Genomic DNA, 20,799 nt, shown 5'->3' with positions numbered 1-20,799 from the left:
AGTGGGGGAGGGAGAAGCAGGGGGAGTAGGAGAGGGAGAAGCAGGGGGAGTAGGAGAGGGAGAAGCTGGGGGAGTGGGGGAGGGAGAAGCTGGGGGAGTGGGGGAGGGAGAAGCAGACTTCCCGCTGAGCAGGGAGCCCAGACACTTAACGACTGAGCCACCCAGGCGCCCTAGGATGAAGAAGTCTTGAGAGACATTGGAATTTTTATCAGGTGTGAGATTGGGGTTTTAGGACCCCAGTCAGTTAATCAAAAAGGACAAGATGATATGTGACATTAGCAAAACTCAGATTATCTTTAAATTTAAAGCTTTGATTGAGGGTAATGTTTTGTTAATGCTAGAAGAAAGAAACTCACCTTGGTGATGCAAAAACAAATAGTAGGTCTTGACTCTTTTTCTATTGGGTGATGCAAATCCTTTCTACCTAAATATTCCTATTTTATTTTACATATATCTGGGAAATACATATAAGTAAATAATTATAATAATTTTGGGGGATGGGCAAGAATTCAGTAATTTTAGACAAGAAAATACTGTACACAAAAAATTGGAAGAAAATGGATAACATTTTAATAGTGTCTTTAGAAAGTAGAGTTATGATGCTTTTTATTCCTTGCTTACCTTTTTGCTTTTAATAAATATAATAACTTGGGGCGCCTGGGTGGCTCAGATGGTTAAGCGTCTGCCTTCAGCTCAGGTCATGATCCCGGGGTCCTGGGATCGAGCCCCACATTCGGGCTCCTGGTTCAGTGGAGAGTCTGCTTCTCCCTCTCCCTCTGCCTCTCCCCCGCTCATGCTCTCTCTCTCTCTCTGTATCTCTGTCTCAAATGAATAAATAAAAATCTTTAAAAAAATATATAACTTGAGTTACTAACTTCAGTATGAGAACACCATTTCATTTAAGAGTTTTATTTATATTACATTGTTCTAAATATGGAAATTGAGTCCTCCAGGCTTGAGGGGAAGTGAAACAAGGATAATTTATCTAGATTCTGAGTGTTTCTACAGTGAGTAAAGTAATAGGAACTGGCTCTCACTAGTTCTAGGCCATTAGTATAATTCTTCTTATCCTCTTGCTCATTTTTTGGAATGGACTTAAAAAAGACACATTCAAAAACAATGGCTTTTAAATCTTTATAGAAATGGTAAAAATATAACTTCCTGCTTTTGTGTGATAGTTTCCATCTTTCAAAATGGCAGATTTGGGGGCGCCTGGGTGGCTCAGTCAGTTAAGCGTCTGACTTTGGCTCAGGTCATGATCCCAGGGTCCCGGGATCAGGCTCCGCGTCAGGCTCCTTGCTCAGCAGAGAGCCTGCGTCTCCCTCTCCCTCTGCCTGCCGCTCCCCCTGCTTGTGCTCTCTCTCTCTCTCTCACTGCCTCTCTCTGTGTGTCAAATAAATAAAAATAAGTAATTAAAAAAATGGCAGGTTTGGCATTTTCTCATTGAGTTTCACAACTGTTCTGTGATGCACCTTCCCAACTTTAGGAAAATGTTACCTTTACTCACCCTCTACCGAGAGTGGTTACCCCACATTCTCTTCCTGCTGTCGTTTGAACTTCTTGAGGAAGTGGTTTATTCTAGCAGTCTCTATTTCCTCTCTTCCTTCTCACCCTCCCACTGGTCTTGGTGATCGGGAATATTAACAGTGATCCTATTGTTAAATCAACTACATTTTGGCTCTCATCCTAAATAATGGTAATTATTATTAACTTTTTTTTTTGAGAGACAGAGACTTAGATTAAATTACTAACTATATCCTACTGACTCCCTAATATTTTTAAACCATTCAAGTAATCCATGACTAATATAATCTAATTTGGGAATACAGATATGCACTAAAAAAAATGCATCTGTAGTCCCACTAGCCAAAGTAATGTTTTGCTCTATATTCTGCTAAGCAACTTTGTCTGCATATATATATATATATATTCTTAGAAATTAAAATACATACATACAAGAATGGAATTGTGCTGTAATACTATTTTTTCTAATATTTTTAACTTGATGTTTCACCTAAAAATATGGTGATGGTTTTCATGTCAATAAAATCTGTCACACTTTAAAACAGATTTATAGTTTTTCTTCATATATGTTCATCATAATATATTTAATCAAAAACATATGTTTGGAAATTTAGATTATTTCCAGTGTTCTGCTTATATCAATAAAATTGTGATGCACATATTCATGCATATTTCTTTACATATGTCCTGTTCATTTCCTCAGATTAATTTCCTAGAAATAGAATGGTTAGCTGAATATCTAAAGGTTTTGAATACATATTGTTAGATTTCTCCCTGGAAATTTGCTTTTAAAAGTGTATTTAAGAGTGCCTACTTGCTCTCATCTTTGCCAACATTGAACATTAACTTCGTTTTAAATCTTGGTCAATGCAATAGGAATAAAAATGGGGGTGACCTTTTTGGGGTGAGGGAGAAGTAGTCCATTCTACTTTTCAGTTCATACATTAACTTTAAAGAGCAGCTAGAAATAGTCGCTAACCTCCTTGCCTTACATATTAGTCTGCTTGGACTGCTCTGACAAAATACCATAGACTACATGGCTTAAATAAGAGAAATTTATTTTCTCACAGTTCTGGAGGCTGGAAAATCCCAAGATGAAAGTGCTGACCAGTTTAATTTCTAGTCAGGGCTCCCTTCCTGGCTTGTAGACCTTGATTTCTTACTATGTTCTCACATGGCCTTTCCTCAGGGTCTGTATGCTTACAGGGAGAGAGCTCACTAATGTCTCCTCTTATAAGAACACGAATCCTATAGGATTAGGGCCCCACCTGCATGACCTCATTCAACCTTAATTATTTCCTTAGAAGCCCCTTTTCCAAATACAGCCACAGTGGAGATTTCCACTAGAACATGTAAATTCAGGGAGGTGGACACAAACGTTCAGACCATAATGCCGAACATTTAGATTCAGTCCATATGCCTTGTCAAGTAGAACACAAGTTCTGTTGTGTTTTTTTTTTTGGTTTGTTTCTTTGTTTTTTGTTTTTTGTAACTGTGGAAGAGGAGAAGTAGGTTTATTTTACTTTGTGGCCAATTTTTTAAGTGAGCCTGAGTTTCTGTATGTTAAATGTACCTTTCCTTATTACTTGTTTTATTATCCTTCTTTTCCAAATCCTTATCCAAATCATTTTCTCCTCTCTCCTTAATAAATTATTTTATTCTGTTGCTATTTAGACTGTGTCTTATAGCCTCTTAGAAAGTCAAGAAGGAATTCTGAGGGTCTGGCAGAAATTTAGAAATTGAATTATAAGCACCTACTCAATACTATACCAATATTCCAAATAATCTCATTTCCACATCAGCGCTTAAAAATAATGTATCTTAAGAGTCAAAAGGGATGTATCCAGAGTCTTTCTAAGCCTTGCTTCATATCTGGGAGATATGAAGGAAGTAGGATAGTGCAGAATTAGGCCAACTCTTTCACTGTTGCCTTTAAAAATGTCCAGAAACAGTTTGCCTGTTGCTTTTCCAAACATAAACACAGACACAGGCCAGTGAACTAATAATATTAATTGATGCTATCCTAACAAATAGGTCAAATAGAACAAAAACACAACTTTTCCTGCGCTGTTACCTCTTGGTACATGACGTCAAAAGCAGATGCTGTTCTGGTGTCCTAGGGTGTCGGAGATGAAAAAGACAAGGAAAGCTGACTGCGTGGAAGATCTTTTGCACGTCATAAAGGAGGCCTCCTGCTGGAGCCTCAGGAAGTATAACCAGTTTGCAGTGTAGTTATCTGGAGAAGGAAAGAGAGGGCTAGCAAATCCCTCTCCCCGCCTTGCCAAAATCTGAACTCTGAGTCCCTTCAAACGAAGTACTATAATTTATCACTCATCAAGAGCAGACAGATCAAATGAAAGAAATGATTAATGTTGTGTTTGGGTTTTTTGTTAGTTTTGTTTGTTTTGGGGGGATTATTAAGCTGCCTGTTCTGTCTTTTGGGTAGAACTATTTGTTGTTTTGGAAGGAATAACAGATATGTAGCACTTTCTCTGTCTATGGCTACAATCAAAAGGTTTTAACCTTGGGGATACAATGGCAGAGTGTTTGATTTATTCTTCTTTTTCTAGACTAGGCACTGTAAATTAAAGTTATAATTAAATCTCGGAGTAAGGAGAGGTCCATGTCACTCCTGTCGTGGCTAAACAGTTCAGGCATTGTTTCCCTACTCAGCCAGAATGGGGGTTGATAGTCACTTTTTTTTTTTTTAATGGCACCAATGGCTTCTTCTACTTATAAATAAACGTCAGTCTTCATCTTTTTTAATCCAAATGTTTTAGGACTTACCTTTATATGTACAACATATAACTCATAGATTATTTCCTCTTTTTCTTTCCCAGATTTAAATTCTTATCCAGATCTAGTCTTTATGATTTTTGACTCTTAAAGTATTTGTCATCAGCCTATTTATTGCTTAGTCCTCTTGAAGAATGGATGCATATATAGTTCACCTTTAGAGAATACTTTTTCTAACACTTTCCTAACCTTTAACATAATAATATGAGAACACTCAGTTGCTCAGCAGCCTAGTCCTCAATATAAACGAAAATAAGAACTTCAGAGGAAAGCAAGTGTAATAGTTCTCTTTAAAAATTTAACTTAAAAAAGATTGAAGTGTAGCATGCATCCAGACATGGCATTTCTTCCTGAAGTCTAACACAAGCTTCTCTGAAAATTAGTAATAATTATATAGGCCAACAAATTCCTAATTAAAAATCTATCTTTTGGTTTTCATAGTCCTTGCAATCTTCACCTTTTTAAATATCCCTCCTCAATTAGAAATCTTCCGTGATAGAAATATTTATGAAAAAAACGAAAGATTTTATGTTTGATTACTATGTGAGTATTTTAAATAGAGTTGGTAATATCTGGACATATGTTTTCCCATCATTATTAATTAATGGTGTTTCTATATTACATGCAGTTCTGTTTTTCTTCAGGCTTTGACTAAAAACATGCCATTTCAACAGTTGACACACATGAAGCACAATTACATCTCAAAGTATTATCTAGTTGTTCTATTTGTACATTGAAAACAATTTTCCCCTGCTTCGTCCCACACTGAAGCAGAAACAAAGATTCAAACACTCTGCCAACCCACATTCTAGCCAGAGATTTTCTCTCAGACACATGTTTTTTAGGGGTAGTTCTTCATTCTTGGGATGACAGACAAGTAGGGCCTGGGAAAAGGAGAGACAGAAAGCAGAACTAAAAAAGAGATGAGCTTTGGAAGGAGGAATGTGAGAACCATCTCGATAAAGGACAAGAGAGCAAAATGAAAAGATTCAGAGGATGGGTTATCCCAAAGCTTGTATCTCCTTCATCTGCAGCATCACTCTCATCTGACTGATCAGTACTGGGCAACCTGCAGATCAGTGGTCCTAACCACGCCCCCTGAACAGAGGGTGGCAAGTTTGAACACTCCAGTGGCAGAAGAGGGGCCTCAGGAAAGGACCTCCCTTTGACCAGGTGGAACTGAATTGAACACTGGGAAATTCTCCTCTGACCAGAGGCAGTGCTAACCCCACTATCTTTGTCACAGGTATTTTTATGAAGTACCAGTAACAATAAGTGACTTTTCTGAGGATAAGACAATCAAATCTTATGCTCAAAAAACAGAGATTTACCCCCACAGAAAATATCGAAGGGAATATATGAAAGCTGTTAAGACAATTTCAAAAAGGAATTCCAGTTAATGTTTGAACAATGGTTATTTTATTGACATAATTGTTCAACCTGCTATGGTCACTATTTTGAAGAGGGAAGACTTAGATAAGTTAAAAATGTAAATAGTTCAGTCATTCTTCTAACTTGAAAGACTCATAACTAAACATTATACCTAACAATATGAATCTGAAGGTAACACTTTTCAAGCAACATACTCAGGTTTTAACAGACTTTCTTGAAAAACTTCTTAATCCAAAGAAGTGAAACAAGTGATTAGAGACAGTGTAGTAATGCAAAAGGAAAACAGGTTTTGGAGGCAGGCTTCTGTTCTCAGCTGTGTGAGCTTGGTAAGGTTAACTCAACTTCCCTGAGTTGTAGTTTGTTCATGCATAAAATGGGAAAATTACTGTCTACTTAGAACAGTTGTGATTAGTATTAAAGGAGATAATGTAAAAATAGCATATACCTGCTTATATGCCATGACTATTATGATAAATAATGGAACTTTGTAGACATTCCTGCAGTCCGGCAGGGTGCATGCTTCTGGGTAGATAGACTGAGGCAGCTGGTAAAAGCAGCTTTTTTTTTTTAAGATTTTATTTATTTATTTGACAGAGAGAGAGATAATGAGAACAGGAACACAAGCAGGGGGAGTGGGAGAGGGAGAAGCAGGCTTCCAGCTGAGCAGAGAACCTGCTGTGGGCTCGATCCCAGGACCCTGGGATCATGACCTAAGTCGAAGGCAGATGCTGAACGACTGAGCCACCCAGGCTCCCCTAAAAACCACTTCTAACGCACATAGTTTTCTCATCCTACAGTCCTGTAGTTCTTAATTTGGATCTGTGATGTCATGTTTATATTTTTTTTGACAAAGAATATTAGACTCCTTTGAAAGCACACTTGTTAAATGGATGGGTTTATTTTCTAAAGGACAGTAAATTCCTTTCTTTTTTTTTTAAGATTTTATTTATTTATTTGACAGAGAGCTACACAGCGAGAGAGGGAACACAAGCAGGGGGAGTGGGAGAGGGAGAAGCAGGCTTCCCGCTGAGCAGGGAGCCGGACTCGGGACTCCATCCCAGGACCCTGGGATCCTGACCTGATGGAAGGCAGACGCTTAACGACTGAGCCACCCAGGCGCGCCAAGGACAGTAAATGTCTTATTTAAGATATCAAACTTGTCCATGCCACAACCACATAATTTCTTTTTTTAAAATCAAATACGTTGTTGGCATTTGAGTGGCAGATATAGAGAAGAAAGAGCACTGGATTAGGAAGATGGATATATTTAAATTCTTGTCCCATTAGCAGTACATCCTAGCTCTGTGACCTTGGGCCAAATCACGTAACCTCTTTCAGCTTCATTTTCTTCAAGTAACTCAAGGAAAGTCGGGATGATAATTCTCTCCTTTGGTTTATGGCATTATTTATGTGATGATCAAATGAAATAATATACACATTGAAAATTATTAAGTACCATGCCAATTTAAAACATTATTGGCTTGAGCCTAGATGAAATAAAACATAAGCATTCAAATTTAGACAAAATTAGGTTTTTATTATTAACTTCATTATCCTTTAGGGTAGAGGTGTAACAGTTTCCTTTTTTAAGATTCCTCTAATCAGTGGAGAAAATGAAACCTCTGGCTGTTTTTTGAGAAGCAGCAGATAGTAATGGATAGTCATAGGTCTGGACATTGGGATCTAAGTCCTAATTTTGCTATTCACTATAACTTAGGACAACTATCTTGCATGCTCTTTATGTGAGTACTATCTTCTCTGAAATAATGGAGGCTATTTTGTTTCCTTTTCCTTCTATAAACTTACGTGAGCATCCCTTTAAATGTCCACCTTAGTTTTCTGTGGATATTTGAGAACGTCCCCTTTCACAACGTGAATATGGTACGTGTTATCAAACCTGGTTTGTGTCCTGCAGTGGGGTCACTTGTAGGGGAAGAGATATTCTTAAGTGTCAATATTAAGACCTAAATTCCAAAACTTAATATTCCATAAGAAAGAAATGGAAAAGAGTGATGTTTATGGTTAGTTTTCTAAGTGCATTTGACATTGATTTTTTTGTTATTACATCACTGTATTTATCTTTCAGAGAAGAATGTTATTGTTTTCCCCAGAAAGATACATATTTGCTTTGAGGTTCAGAAGGGTCCAGTTTTTGCCATATTTATTATAAAGTAGCATCCTTAAAACTACTTCAAATAAATGAGATAATTGGCCATGTCAGATTCTTCCATTGTGGATAGGGCTACCATTTATCAGTCAGTAATACACTTGGCAGGTAATGTGCTCACAGAATAGCATCTGTTAGACACACACAACCTTGATTTAATCTTGATCTTAATGAACAGTGATAAAGATGGTAAGACATAGGGTTAAAAATATAACCCAAACACTATTTGTTTAGTTAGTCATCACATTTAAACTTCTGTTTTGGCAAGTAGGAGAAATAAAATAACATTACTTACTTCATTCTTGAAAGATGTTCAGTTATTCAACTAATAATTATGGTGACTTGATTAATTAGTCCTTTTGCTTTTCTTTTTCTTCCTTCTCTTGTCATCTTTTGTGTATGCCCTTTTCACCACGTAATAAGATAAAAAAGAGAAAAACAAATTTATCTTTTTATATTACTTACTCATCTTAGTGAGAGCACTATTATGGTTTAAATCAGGATTTAAAAATTATTTGTAGATTTTATTTTTGCTTTTAAAATTTTTCATTAAAAAGTAGTGTTGTTTACATACTAAAACAATAAAGCCAAAGCTTCATGCTGTCCATTCTTTTCTTCCAACATAATTGCAATCAGTAGTTTGAGTGTCTTTCCAAACTATTTTCTATGTATCTGTCCACATGATATTTACATATCTACAAGTATGGCTGATATACATAGGGTTACATGATAGTATGACATTCCACAATTTTCATTTTTAATTTAATAATATATCTTGAAGATCTTCAGTACAGGAATATCTTCCTTCTCTTTGATAAGGTGCATATTAATCCACAGTACAGATGTATTACAGTTTATTTTTCTATTCCCTTCTTGAGAGTTATTTAGATTGTTTTTAATTTTTTTGATATTACAATTTTTCAACAAACATTCTATATACACCTTTTCCAGCACAGGTACATATCTGCAGGACATTCTTAGAAGCAGAATTGTTGAATTGAAGAATATGTGTGCTTTACATTTTCAGCTACTACCAGATTACCTTAAAATAATGCTACCTAGTACATATTCCTACCACCAATATACAAGAATACTTGTTTCCTCTTACCCTCACCATTACTTGATGTTATCAGTCTTTTACGTTTGTGCAAATTTAATGGGCAAAAATCTAGTTAAAAAATTTGTAGTGAACATCTTTTCACATATTTTTGGTCATTTTTATTTTCTTCTTTAGTGATGTTTACATGACTTTGATTATAGTGTTTTCTCTTATTTTCTTTATATTGTTTTGTATTTAATCTTGCACACATTCTTGTTATCCGTTGGCTTATTATTGTTGTTGTTATTGTTTTAATTTGCAAAAGTCGTTTATACATTCTGGATGTAATTTTTTCCATTCTATATTATGAAATATTTTCTTCTAATCTGTCATTTGATGTTGAACTTTGTTATTTTTGTTGTTGTTGTTTAGCTGTTTGAAATTCATTATGCAGTTGATATTACCAAATTTTTTCTCTTTGCCTTCTGTATTTTGTGCTTTGCACATGGTCTTCCTTTTTCCAAAGATTTTTATTTTCCCTTTGTACGAATAAATGAAATGTTTTAGTTCATCAAGTATCTTTTAAATAGATAATTGGACTGTACTCCCACATTTCTCTATCTTTACAGAGGTCATGTGGTTTTCCATTAAAATTGAGAAAGCTTATTACTCTAGCTTTAAAGATGTGTGGCTATAACTTTTGATATAGTCATTTCAGCATGCTGCTTTTCCCAAGTGTAGTCACAATAAGGTAAACATTAAATATTGTCTGGTGTGTTTGGCCTCATGAATGAACTTGAATGATTCATGTAGATCATTATATAAGTGCTGTAGCTTGCACACCAAACTTGCTGTCTGAGTTGTTAATCAAAGTGCTTATGTATCTGCATATTTTCCTTCTCAATTCTCTATACTGATTTTAAATGTTATGCAGTTCACAATTAGACAATGATTTTATTTTATTTTTTTAGACAAAGATTTTAATTCTCACTGTTTAATAAAATACCATATTTTAGGTGGAGAAATGAAAAGCTTACTCATAAAAACTTATTTTTTCCTTCAGTTTTGTCAAAGCAGCACGCTTCACAAGTCCTGGTTAGGAAACGCCGTGCAAATTCTATGTTTGAAGAAACCAAAAAGGGTAATCTTGAAAGAGAATGCATTGAAGAATTGTGCAATAAAGAAGAAGCCAGGGAGGTCTTTGAAAATGACCCTGAAACGGTAAGAATTTATGAAATCTAATTAGTTAACATACCTAGACATAAGACTGAACATCTCCAGCTTGAGTCAGTGTTCCCTTGTGTTCCTTTTTAAAGTAATGATTGTGTATATTGCCTTCTACATGAAACCACTGAAGCATTTCAGAAAAAGTAACTTCAGAGGGAAGTGGGCTTGTTAGGAAGACACTATTGTCAAAGCATTGTGCTCTGACCAAACTATAATTCAGTTATACTTCATTATCAGCAAGTGGTCTTGACCTCATAGTTTGTAAATACTTTTTTCCTAACTGGAATTTGCTAGTATTGGGTAGGTGGAGAGGAAGGTATCTCCCTGTAATATGTGTGTGTGTGTGTGTGTGTGTGTGTGTGTGTGTGTGTAACTGCATTATCACTATACTTCATTAAATCTCTCCGTTGGCATTTTTAACCAGGCTTTAGAAGACAAGGCTATCTAATCCAGAGCTTGGTACATCATAGGTACTCAGTGAATGCTTACTGAAGAATTCATTACAGTACTGTATTCCCTAAGTATAATTTTTTCCATAAAGCCTTGGGAAGTTTCCTGAACCCACTTGATATGATCACTAATTCCTGGGGTTAGAATTTATATATTTAGTGTATAAATTTTTCCAAGTTAGTCTAGAAGAATTTAATCATAAAGACCACTAAATATCATATAGAAATATGGGACCCCAGACCTTATCTTTAGTCTCCTAATTTTCCTAGGGAAGGATGTTTTCTAATATGCCCTGTGGACAACAGGATTATAAACAGTGCCTCTAAAAATTAGGATGAAGATGACCTTGAGAATTCAAATATGATAGCCATCAGGGTTACCTCAGATATATTTCCTGAGATGATCTATGTAACCCAAAGGAAATGGGGGAGAAAACATATACAAAGTAGTTCCTTTAGCTCAGCCATGGCTCATGGGACCATCAGACTAGATGAGAGATAATGAGCAGAAACATTTGTCTAGAGTTAGAGAACTTGTCCAAGACAGTAACAGCTTGTGTTCTCCAGAGTTCCTCTTTAATCCTTTTATTTCTACCTACTCTAATAGGTTCAAAGAATATTTTTTCTAAGGTACCCAAAGAATCATTTTTAATACTCTGCAGGATTGAGCCAGTTTTGTTGCTTTTTGTGGATAAGCAATTGACAAGACAAAATATTTTTTTTCACGCTATATAACAGATTAGTACTCTTATTGTGCAGGATGTGTATATATATCACAATAGAATATAATATTATTTATTGTAGAAATTTAAATATATACCACAGTGGTCAGAACAATTTAATAAGCCCCCATATGCCTCCCCAGACTTCAGCAATTATCAACAATCAGCCATTCTTGTTTTGTCTGTTCTCTACCCCACCCAGTCTAATTTTTGTTTTGTTTTGCTGGATCATTTAAGGCAAGCCTGCATCCCTGAGATATCATATTATTACAGCGCCCATAAATACATGAGTATATAGTTCTAACATTATAGGTATGTTCTTGTAGCTTAGCCTCTGAATGGCAAGTGGAGGTGTAAGACCATAGTGGAGAGAAGGGAAACTAGTTGAGAAGGGAAACTCATTTATGTGCTTCCTCCCCCCCACTTTCTGACATTGGTCTCATATACAAAAGGGAAGGATGACAGAGAGTAAAGAAAAAATGGGAGAAATGAAAGGCAAGGAAAAAGAAACATTTGTGACTGCTTCTCATTTTCTTTCTTTTTCCTTTTTAAAGATTTTATTTATTTGAGAGAGAGAGTGAGAACAAGAGAGAGCATGAGCAGGGGGAGAGGCAGATGGAGAGGGAGAAGCAGACTCCCCGCTGAGCCGGGAGCCCAGTGCAGGGCTCGATGCAGGGCTCGATCCCAGGACCCTGAGATCATGACCCAAGCTGAAGGCAGACGCCCAACCAACTAAGCCACCTAGGCGCCCCTGCTTCTCCTTTTCTATCCTGCCCCCGCCTCTCCCCGTCCACGTCCCTAATATTATGGTTCACACTCCTAGTCTCCACCCTGTTGCTCACCTCACCGCTGTCCCTAATATCTTCCTCTCACCTGCATCATCTCCTTTTGAACCTATTCATTGTTGCTTATTTTCCTGGCTTTTGTTCTGTAGACGAAAACACCACTGTTTGAATTACTTAGTGGGAGATCCCATCCTTACAAACAAGTAGACAAGTGTTGTATAGGTTTATTTGGGAGAGGAGGCAAGAGCGGAGACTTTGGCTCTGAACTGGATGAGGTATATTCCTTACTTATGTTTTTGTGTAGAAACACTGGTTTCTCGTGAGGTGTTCTTGTGCTGTTACTGTTACACATTAGATATATTATGGCTTAAGAAGGCTTTGGGGAACCAGCCTAAGAACCGTACCTTCAGAAATCATTTATAAATTTTTCTCCCTTTGGAAAAGTACATTCCTTAGTCCAAATTACTGATTTACAGACAAACTTTTGGTACATAACCGATTTATAAGTAAGGTATTACATGTACATAAGATGCTAAAAGATAAATATTCACTTTAATTCACTTCAAATTATGTCACTCTTACTCAACATTAAATGTGGCATATGTAATCAGCATGACATGAAATGTGTCAAATGGGTATCTGATTGTTATGGAAAAATTAAAGGATTTATAAATAAAGAGCATATATTGCATGTCACATCTTCAGTGGAACCTGTTTTCAGATTAGAAGCTTTTGTAACATGATTTTATTGCTTAATATTGATTTAAGCTAAGTGTCTTACTGGCTTATTGTTATTAGTTATCTATTCCTGGCATATTTTACTATAGCAAAAATGTTGTAATGTGGAAATGATAATTATATGTAATATATTTGCATATTTAATATAAAACACATTATAAGATTGTTTTAACTATATAGTGAAATTTAGACTTGCTAAGATGTATTTTTTCTTTTCTTTCTTTCTAGGATTATTTTTATCCAAAATACTTAGGTAAGTTCAAAGAATCTCAATCATATAATCATAGAAATAGAAGGGAATTTAGATTTGATCAAGTCCAATCTTCCCCCCATCTATTCCAGCCAATATAATTTAATTAGCCTTGGGAGTAAGAGTTCATTTTATATGGAGTTTTGCTGTCCTTTTATTTAAGGACATGTAGGCAAATTTGAAATGGTTCTTTAATGAATGTGTGGCATTTTGACTTTTAGTCTTTTTTATTCTCTTGTCTTTGTCATAAAGGTCCATAGGCTGATGATAAATTATATTTAAGCATCAGGACATTCTTTAGAAGCATATGAATTGTCATGGGTTATCTTCTTAATATTGATATATAATTAACATGTAACATTGTATTAGTTTCAGGCATATGACATAATATTTAATATATGTATGTATACTTTGCAAAATGACCACCCAGTAAGTCTAGTTAATGTGCATCACCACACATAGTTACATTTTTTTTCCTGTGATGAGAACTTTTAAGATCTACTTTCTTAGCAACTTTCAAATATACAATACAGTACTATTAACTGTAGTCACCATCCTATACATTATACCCTAAGACTTGTTTACTCTATAATTGGAACTTATGGATTATCTGTTGCTGAAAGAAAAGATCTCTACACTCTCTAAAGCTTATGACATAAATCATTATAATTTAAATTAACGTGGAGAAAAAATAGAATGTCAAGACTGTTTCAGCTTCTCAATTTTAGGTAGGGGCTTAAATATTTTATAAAAAAGATATTTGGCTATTAAAATTAAAAGCTTGCATTAAAAAATATAGTATTAATCCTTGTTTCTTAGGTCCATGTAATGAAGCTCTGTTTTTGTGGGCATCAGCACTCTAGAAGTACATACCTTTGATCACAGAGTACATTTGGATAAAGATAAATAACTTTTTTTTTTTAAGATTTTATTTATTTATTTGACAGAGGGAGAGATAGTGAGAGCAGGAACACAAGCAGGGGGAGTCAGAGAGAGAGAAGCAGGCTTCCCGCTGAGCAGGGAGCCTGATGCAGGGCTTGATCTCAGGACCCTGGGATCCTGACCTGAGCTGAAGGCTGACGCTTAATGACTGAGCCACCCAGTAGCCCCCATAAATAACTTTTTAATACAACATTATGTATTTTGGGAAAATTCCTTGGATAAAATGGTTTTCTTTTATCTCCTTTTCTCCTTCTCAGCTTCCTCTTTTCTGGCTCTACTCAACTTTCTTTTCTCTTTGCTTGTCTTACTTGGCAGCATGGTAGAATAACCAAGTGCAAAAGAACAAAAAAAGAAAACCAAAAGCCAAAAACCAAAAACAAAACCTGTAAGATGTGGGCTCTACTCCCAGATCTAAAAATTTCTACTGTGTCAGGTTAAGCAAGTTATTTTGCTTTTCAGGTTCTGTATTTAAATGTGCACTATAATTATATTCTCTAACTTTGGACCTGTTGGGAGTACCAAATAAGTGTATGTATGTAGATAGATTTTTTTACTTTATACTTTTATTCAAATGTAAAGTATTAATATTTAACCAACCCATAATTTGAACTATATTTTTTATCATGTTTTATTTTTTGATTCACAATTTATATTTTGGTCTTTACTTATGTTTAGGCATATGCAATGAATTCCACTATTGAAAACAGAAAAGAAATGCTCTACTTAACTTTTACATCATTTGATGTATATATTCTATGGGCCAATGGCCCTAATTGGGGGGGAAAGCTTGATGATCCTGTCCTTGGCAAACCTAACCTAACTTTACTAGTAACCCCAGCTTATCAGGAATCTCCTTACAGTGAGACAGGGACACCCAAGAACTTAGATCACTAATACTCACACAGTGGGCAGTGTTTAGGTTTAGAGTTTCAGGGGTTAGAAAGTACTTCAGTTTATCCACATATCCCATGTACTGCATTGGAAACATGGAATTTGGTAAAAAAATACTTGTGGGTTTCATTATACAAATGTTAAGTTTTTAAGTTCTGTTCTTTCCTTAGAAAATAGAACGAATCACCCTACTATTTATGTGGGCCTTTAAAATATCACCTGATAGAGTGGATTTTTGTGTTAATGGAAGACAAACGTCTTTGGAAAAAATGCTAAGTTCTGAGCCTAAATATAAACATTAGAAATAAATTTTAGTTTCTGGTTCTTGCCAAGTTGGTGAATTAGCCCAGACTGCTGACTCCTTCTCTTAAAATCATCTCCAGAGAAACACTGGCATTCCAGACACTAATGATAACAAAACAAAATGAAAAACAACAAGAAATGTGAGAAATCCATGGATAAACTGAAGGCTGGCTTGACCTAGTATGTGTGTGTGGGAAGTGGGGTGCTGATTGCTGAGGCAGCAGTAAGAGGACAGTTTGGAGTATTTAAAAACTGACCTAATCATATAAATCAAGAAAAAATTTTAAAGTACGATGCTGCAAACTCTTAGTAGCAAGAAATAAGGAAATAACAAAAATAGGGATGGAAATAAGTTAAAAGGAAAACAAAAAAGATTCACAAAAGCAAAATCTCATTCTTTGAAAAGGTTAGTAAGTTAGATTGACTTATAGTAAGAATAATTAAGGAAAAAGAAAAAGAACGAAAAAGGAAATGCCAAAACACAAAGTGTAGGATAAAAAGAATTACTATAAGCCCAACATAGATTGAATTTATAATGGTAAAATATAGATAATCATAAAATAAAATATAATCACAAAATAATACAAATAGCTATACCAAAATATATTTGGAAACTTGATAAAATGGATACATTCCCAGAAAAATATGAAGCATTATTTTACAAGAAGAAGTAGATAACTTGGTTACAAATAATTACTAAACCAGAAAAACCTCAATCACAGCCCTCTTCCATGGCACCCCTCAAATCCAGACCCAGATGTTTTACAAATGACTTCTTCCAAATTGAAAAAAAAAAAAAATTGTTAAATTTTCTCTTATAAAATTGTCCTAGAAGAGAGAATAAGATTCTATGCTGTGAACTTATTCAGAAAGTTTGGTGTAATCTTGATTCCAAAATCAGATAAGAACAACACAAGAAAATAAAAATAAAAATAAAATTCCTTTTCAATTATAAATTAATTCTAAATAAAATGATATCCAATCTAATCTAAAGTGTATTAAAAATAATATATCATAATAAAGTAGGGTTTATTCCAGAAATTCAAGAATGGCTTAACATCAGAAAATCTGTCAATTTAATTGTCCACATAAAGAGTGTATTATTACCTCAGTTCATACAGAAAAGACAGTTGATAAAGTTCAGCATTTAATATAAAACCTTTTTGCAAACTGTGATTATAGGAGAACTTTCTGAGCTTGGTAAAGGTTATACAGAATAACCATATAATTTACCAATTTTGATACTTTTGTCCAGGACCAGTACTACCATAGATAAATGCCAGGTAAAAAAGAACAAAATAGGACTGTTCTCGGAAAATTGGCATGTATGGTCACTCTAATGATATACACACAACAGTAGAGAAAGAAAGAAAAAAAGAAAGAAACAAAGAAAAAAAGAAAGAAAGGTAGAAAGAAGGAAAGAGAAAGAAAAGGAAAGGAAAAGAAAGGAAAGGAAGAAGGGAAAAAGGAAGAAAAAAACACCAAATCTGCAGTAAACATTATACTTGCCGGTTAGACATTAGATGTAGTCTCTTTATGATTAAGGATAAGAAGATAAGCACTGGAAGTTACAACCAATGCAATAAGGAAAGAAAAATAAACGAGAACTGTATAGCTCAAGGGGCAAAATATGTACCTGTCATTATTTATAATTGATATGATTATATACATAGAAATAAATAGGCTTCATAGACAATATATTAGAACACATGAGAGATTCTTAGATAGCTCTAAGACTAGCGTATAAAAGTCAGTAGTAGTTCTTTACACAGTCCAGTGGAAAATGAAAGGTGATACCTCCTGCTGTAACAACAAATCTCATATGACATCTACAGAGAAAATTTTAAAACTCAAATTAAGAATATACAGGATGAACTGAAATCATGGAAAGACATTTCATGTTCTTGATTGAGTGATACTATAGGGAGAGCAGTTCTCTCCAAATTAATCTATATATTAAAAGCAATCCCATTTAGAATTCCAGATGGATTTTTTTTAAAAAGAATTCAGTAAGTTCACTTTAGCCTTTAAATCAGGAAATAAAAGTCCACCCATGTCTAAATAAACATTTAAAAATGTAAAGGGAAGAAGCACCTCATCAAATATTAATAATTCAAAGCTGTAGAAAGAAAACAATATGATATTGTCAGAAGAACACAGACTAATGAAACTAAAGAGTTCAGAGACAGACTCATGTATATATGCCAACCTAATATTTGAAAAAGATGACACCACAAATCACTGTGAATTGTTGAGAAGATGGTGTGGGGGAGATTGACTAACTCTAATCAGAAATAGAAATTTGAGTTTGTAAGTACCACCAAATGTAATGGTGTATTCTAGCTGGAATAAAGACAAAAAATGTTAAAGCGAAACCATGAAATTAAAGAAATAATGCAGAATATCTTTGTAATCAATGGCATGGAAAAAAACTGCAAATGCACAAACCAGAAGACAAAATAATTGGTAAATTTGATTTCAACAAAATTAGGAACTTCTCTTAAAAGAGACATAAAAGGTAAGGTTAAGAGACAGGTACCAGAATGAGAGATGGTATTCATAAATGTTTAAATTCTGCAAGCCCACCTGAACAATAAATAACTGCCAATAGAAAAATAGTTAATAAATAATAAGGAACATTTTCAGAGGAGGAAAAAAATTTTTAAATGACATAAAGGTATGCTCCATCTCACTAGAAATCAGAAAAACAATATGAGATATCACTTATTTGCCTACTATGGCAAAAATTAGAAAGCCAAGGTATAGAAATTCTTATGCTCTCTGGTGTGAACGCACCTCTGGAGAGCCACAGAGAACCTGCCTATCTAATGATCCCACAATTCCTGAAACCCTTGGGTATCTATTTCTTACGCATGTACTATTGAGAGACACATGAAGATATCCATTGCAGTGCAACTTGTAGAGGTGGGAAGTTGGGGGCAATCTAAGTATCTTTCATGGGTAGAGGGGATTATAAAAATGGTGGTTGCTTGCAATGGAGTAAAGTTTAACAAGCAAAAAGTTAGAAGCAATAACTTATATGCAGTAGCATGGAGTGATTATAAACATATAGTGCCTCCTTGCTCTCTGAATCTGGATGTACCCTGGGATTGCCTTGATCAATAGACTGTGGTGCAGGTGACAAAATGCCTCTTCTTTGGCCTGGCAGCCTCTGCTTTCTTCCTCCTGGAAGCTAGCTGCCATGAAAGAAGTGCTACTGTAGGACCAGCATGCTAAGAGAAACTCAACCACATTGAGAAGCCCTGAAGTATGACCACATGCGGAGAGAGAGATGCCAAGGGGCCTGAGCTGTCAGCCATGTGAGTGAAAAGCCATCTGAGAGCTGGATCTTCCAATCTCATCTACCCTGGCTGACTCTATGTGCAACAGAGACAAAGAGCCCAACTAAACCCTTTCTAATATTTGACCCACAGATTGTGAGCAAAATAGAGGGATTGTTTAAGTTTCTAATTTGGGGGTTGTTTACTCGGCAAAAGATAATCAAAATACCACTTCTTTAGTAAGTTGTGATTAGCTGTACAGTGAAGTGATGTATCTATATCTGCATCTATCTATCTATCTATCTATCTATCTATCTATCTATCTATCAATCAATAATGTTGTCTTCGGAGACTATTAAGAAATGTTATTGACACTAAATGTCTCCTAGTTGAGGTATATAAGTATTTATCTGTTATTTCAGCCTTTTTTGCTGCCAGATTGCTATATCTAATTTCACAGAGTTATAGTGAAGAATAAAATGAATGAAGTAAACCTACTTTGTAATATTGAGGCATTATACAAATATTATTATATTAGTCTCTCGGCAACACTGGGAGAATTAGAAGTTGCCTGCAGCAGCGAGAAACACTAACATAATCTATTGACTTAATTATAGACACTTTTAAATTAGACTCTGGTCTACAGATTTGAGGGTAACTCTAGGTCTCTGCTGCAGAGTTAAGAGCATAGATTTATTTGCCAATAAATTTTTCTGTTAATCTAAGATCTTTTTCACTTCTTGCTTTAAAGTTCTTCTCCAAAAAGAAGCCTCCACAAACCCATTTTTCATGATTCTGTATTTATTATAATCTTGCGTGTAGAATTTTTAATTTTTCAAAAATGTGGATGGAAATATTTAGGGATGATGTTTTGAATGCTGAATCCTGTCAATCCAGAGGAAGATAAATATTCTATCACTTTGGATAATTTCTACCTCCACTATGATTTTGGATGAAGTAAGTGTATGTACTCTAAAAAGATTACATTTATTTGTACTTACAGGTTGTCTTGGCTCTTTCCGAGCTGGATTGTTCACTGCTGCACGTCAGTCCACTGATGCTCACCCTGATCTCAGGAGCTGTGTCACTGGTAAACACCTCTATCATCCATTGAAAAAAACAAAACAAAACAAAGTAAAAACCTGCGAGTAAATAAAATACACTATGTAAACATAACTAATGTTTAAAATCAACAATGAGCCCTATAAGAGTTGTGTGCCTAGCAAGGAGATATTCTCAAATCATTTGAAAGCATTTTTTTTCAAATGTAAATGCTGCTCTCTTACTCAAAATAAATATTCCACCTAATGTTTAAGTTGAACAGTGTTCCTTGTTTACTAAGCTTTAGGTCATTGACTTCAGAATTTTATTCCCCCCAGCTTTATTTTAGATGTTGTTGCATAACCATGTGTACAGTTGATTAATAGGTCAAAGTGGAGCCATGTTTATTCTTCTAATTTTTGGCATCAATCATATAAATGTGAAAAATGTTAGAATATTGAATTAGCCTTCTCCCTCTGAAGTTCATGTAGGGCCTAGTGATAACTCTGGTAGATTATTTGTCTCTAATTTCCCAATTTCCCAGCTAAGAGTCAAAGACAAAAAGGTGAAATGGCAATGTGTAAATTGGGATGTTCATCTAGTGAATGTTTTACATGTGGCATTGGCATTATGTAAATATTCATTTATCTGAATTTTTTCTAATTTTCAGTGGGTTGTAATTATGCAAGTAAAACAGTTTGCCTGAACATGTATATTTAATCCATACTTTACTTTTTAATTTACCAAAGGATATGAAAATAATTTTTTTAAAGATTTTATTTATTTATTTGTCAGAGAGATAGAGAGAGCGAGTGCACACAAGCAGGGAGAGTGGCAGGCAGAGGGAGAGGGAGAAGCAGGCTTCCCTCTGAGCAAGGAGCCTGATGTGGGGCTCGATCCCAGGACCCTGGGATCATGACCGGAGCCAAAGGCAGACGCTTAACCCATTGAGCCACCCAGGTGTCCCGGATATGAAAGTAATTTGATAATTTGCTGATTAGCTTGTCTTCTAGAATTTTAACTAATACCTAATTTATTAGCAGTTTTCAAAAAACTTGATTTTATGAGGACATTTGTTGAAAATCTGGTAATTAGGGTTTGGTTAGGTTTAAAACTTTTTTTTTTTTTTAACATGTAACAAAAAATTCCTTAGGCTACTTTAAGCAAAAGGACTGTGTTAGAAGGAACTTGCAGAGTTAACTAGGAAGGCTTGAGAAACAGGTGGAAATGTGCAGGAACCAAGGGACCATTG

At 35.0% G+C, this 20,799-nt stretch overlaps 1 protein-coding gene across 1 annotated transcript in view; it reads left to right on the top strand.

Annotated features, from left to right (window-relative positions):
* Positions 1-20,799, top strand: part of PROS1 (protein S) — a 63,940-nt gene that overhangs the window by 9,882 nt on the left and 33,259 nt on the right. The window contains exons 2-4 of the mRNA XM_025873059.2: positions 9,982-10,139; positions 13,068-13,092; positions 19,510-19,596. Coding sequence (XP_025728844.1) covers positions 9,982-10,139; positions 13,068-13,092; positions 19,510-19,596 — 270 coding nt within the window. The remainder of the gene's footprint in view (positions 1-9,981; positions 10,140-13,067; positions 13,093-19,509; positions 19,597-20,799) is intronic.

The sequence above is a fragment of the Callorhinus ursinus genome, unplaced genomic scaffold, assembly GCF_003265705.2.
Source record: "Callorhinus ursinus isolate GAN/ISIS: 27379988/994484 unplaced genomic scaffold, GSC_fseal_2.0 scaffold1, whole genome shotgun sequence".
NCBI lineage: Eukaryota > Metazoa > Chordata > Mammalia > Carnivora > Otariidae > Callorhinus > Callorhinus ursinus.
This window is presented reverse-complemented; position numbering and strand designations above follow the sequence as displayed.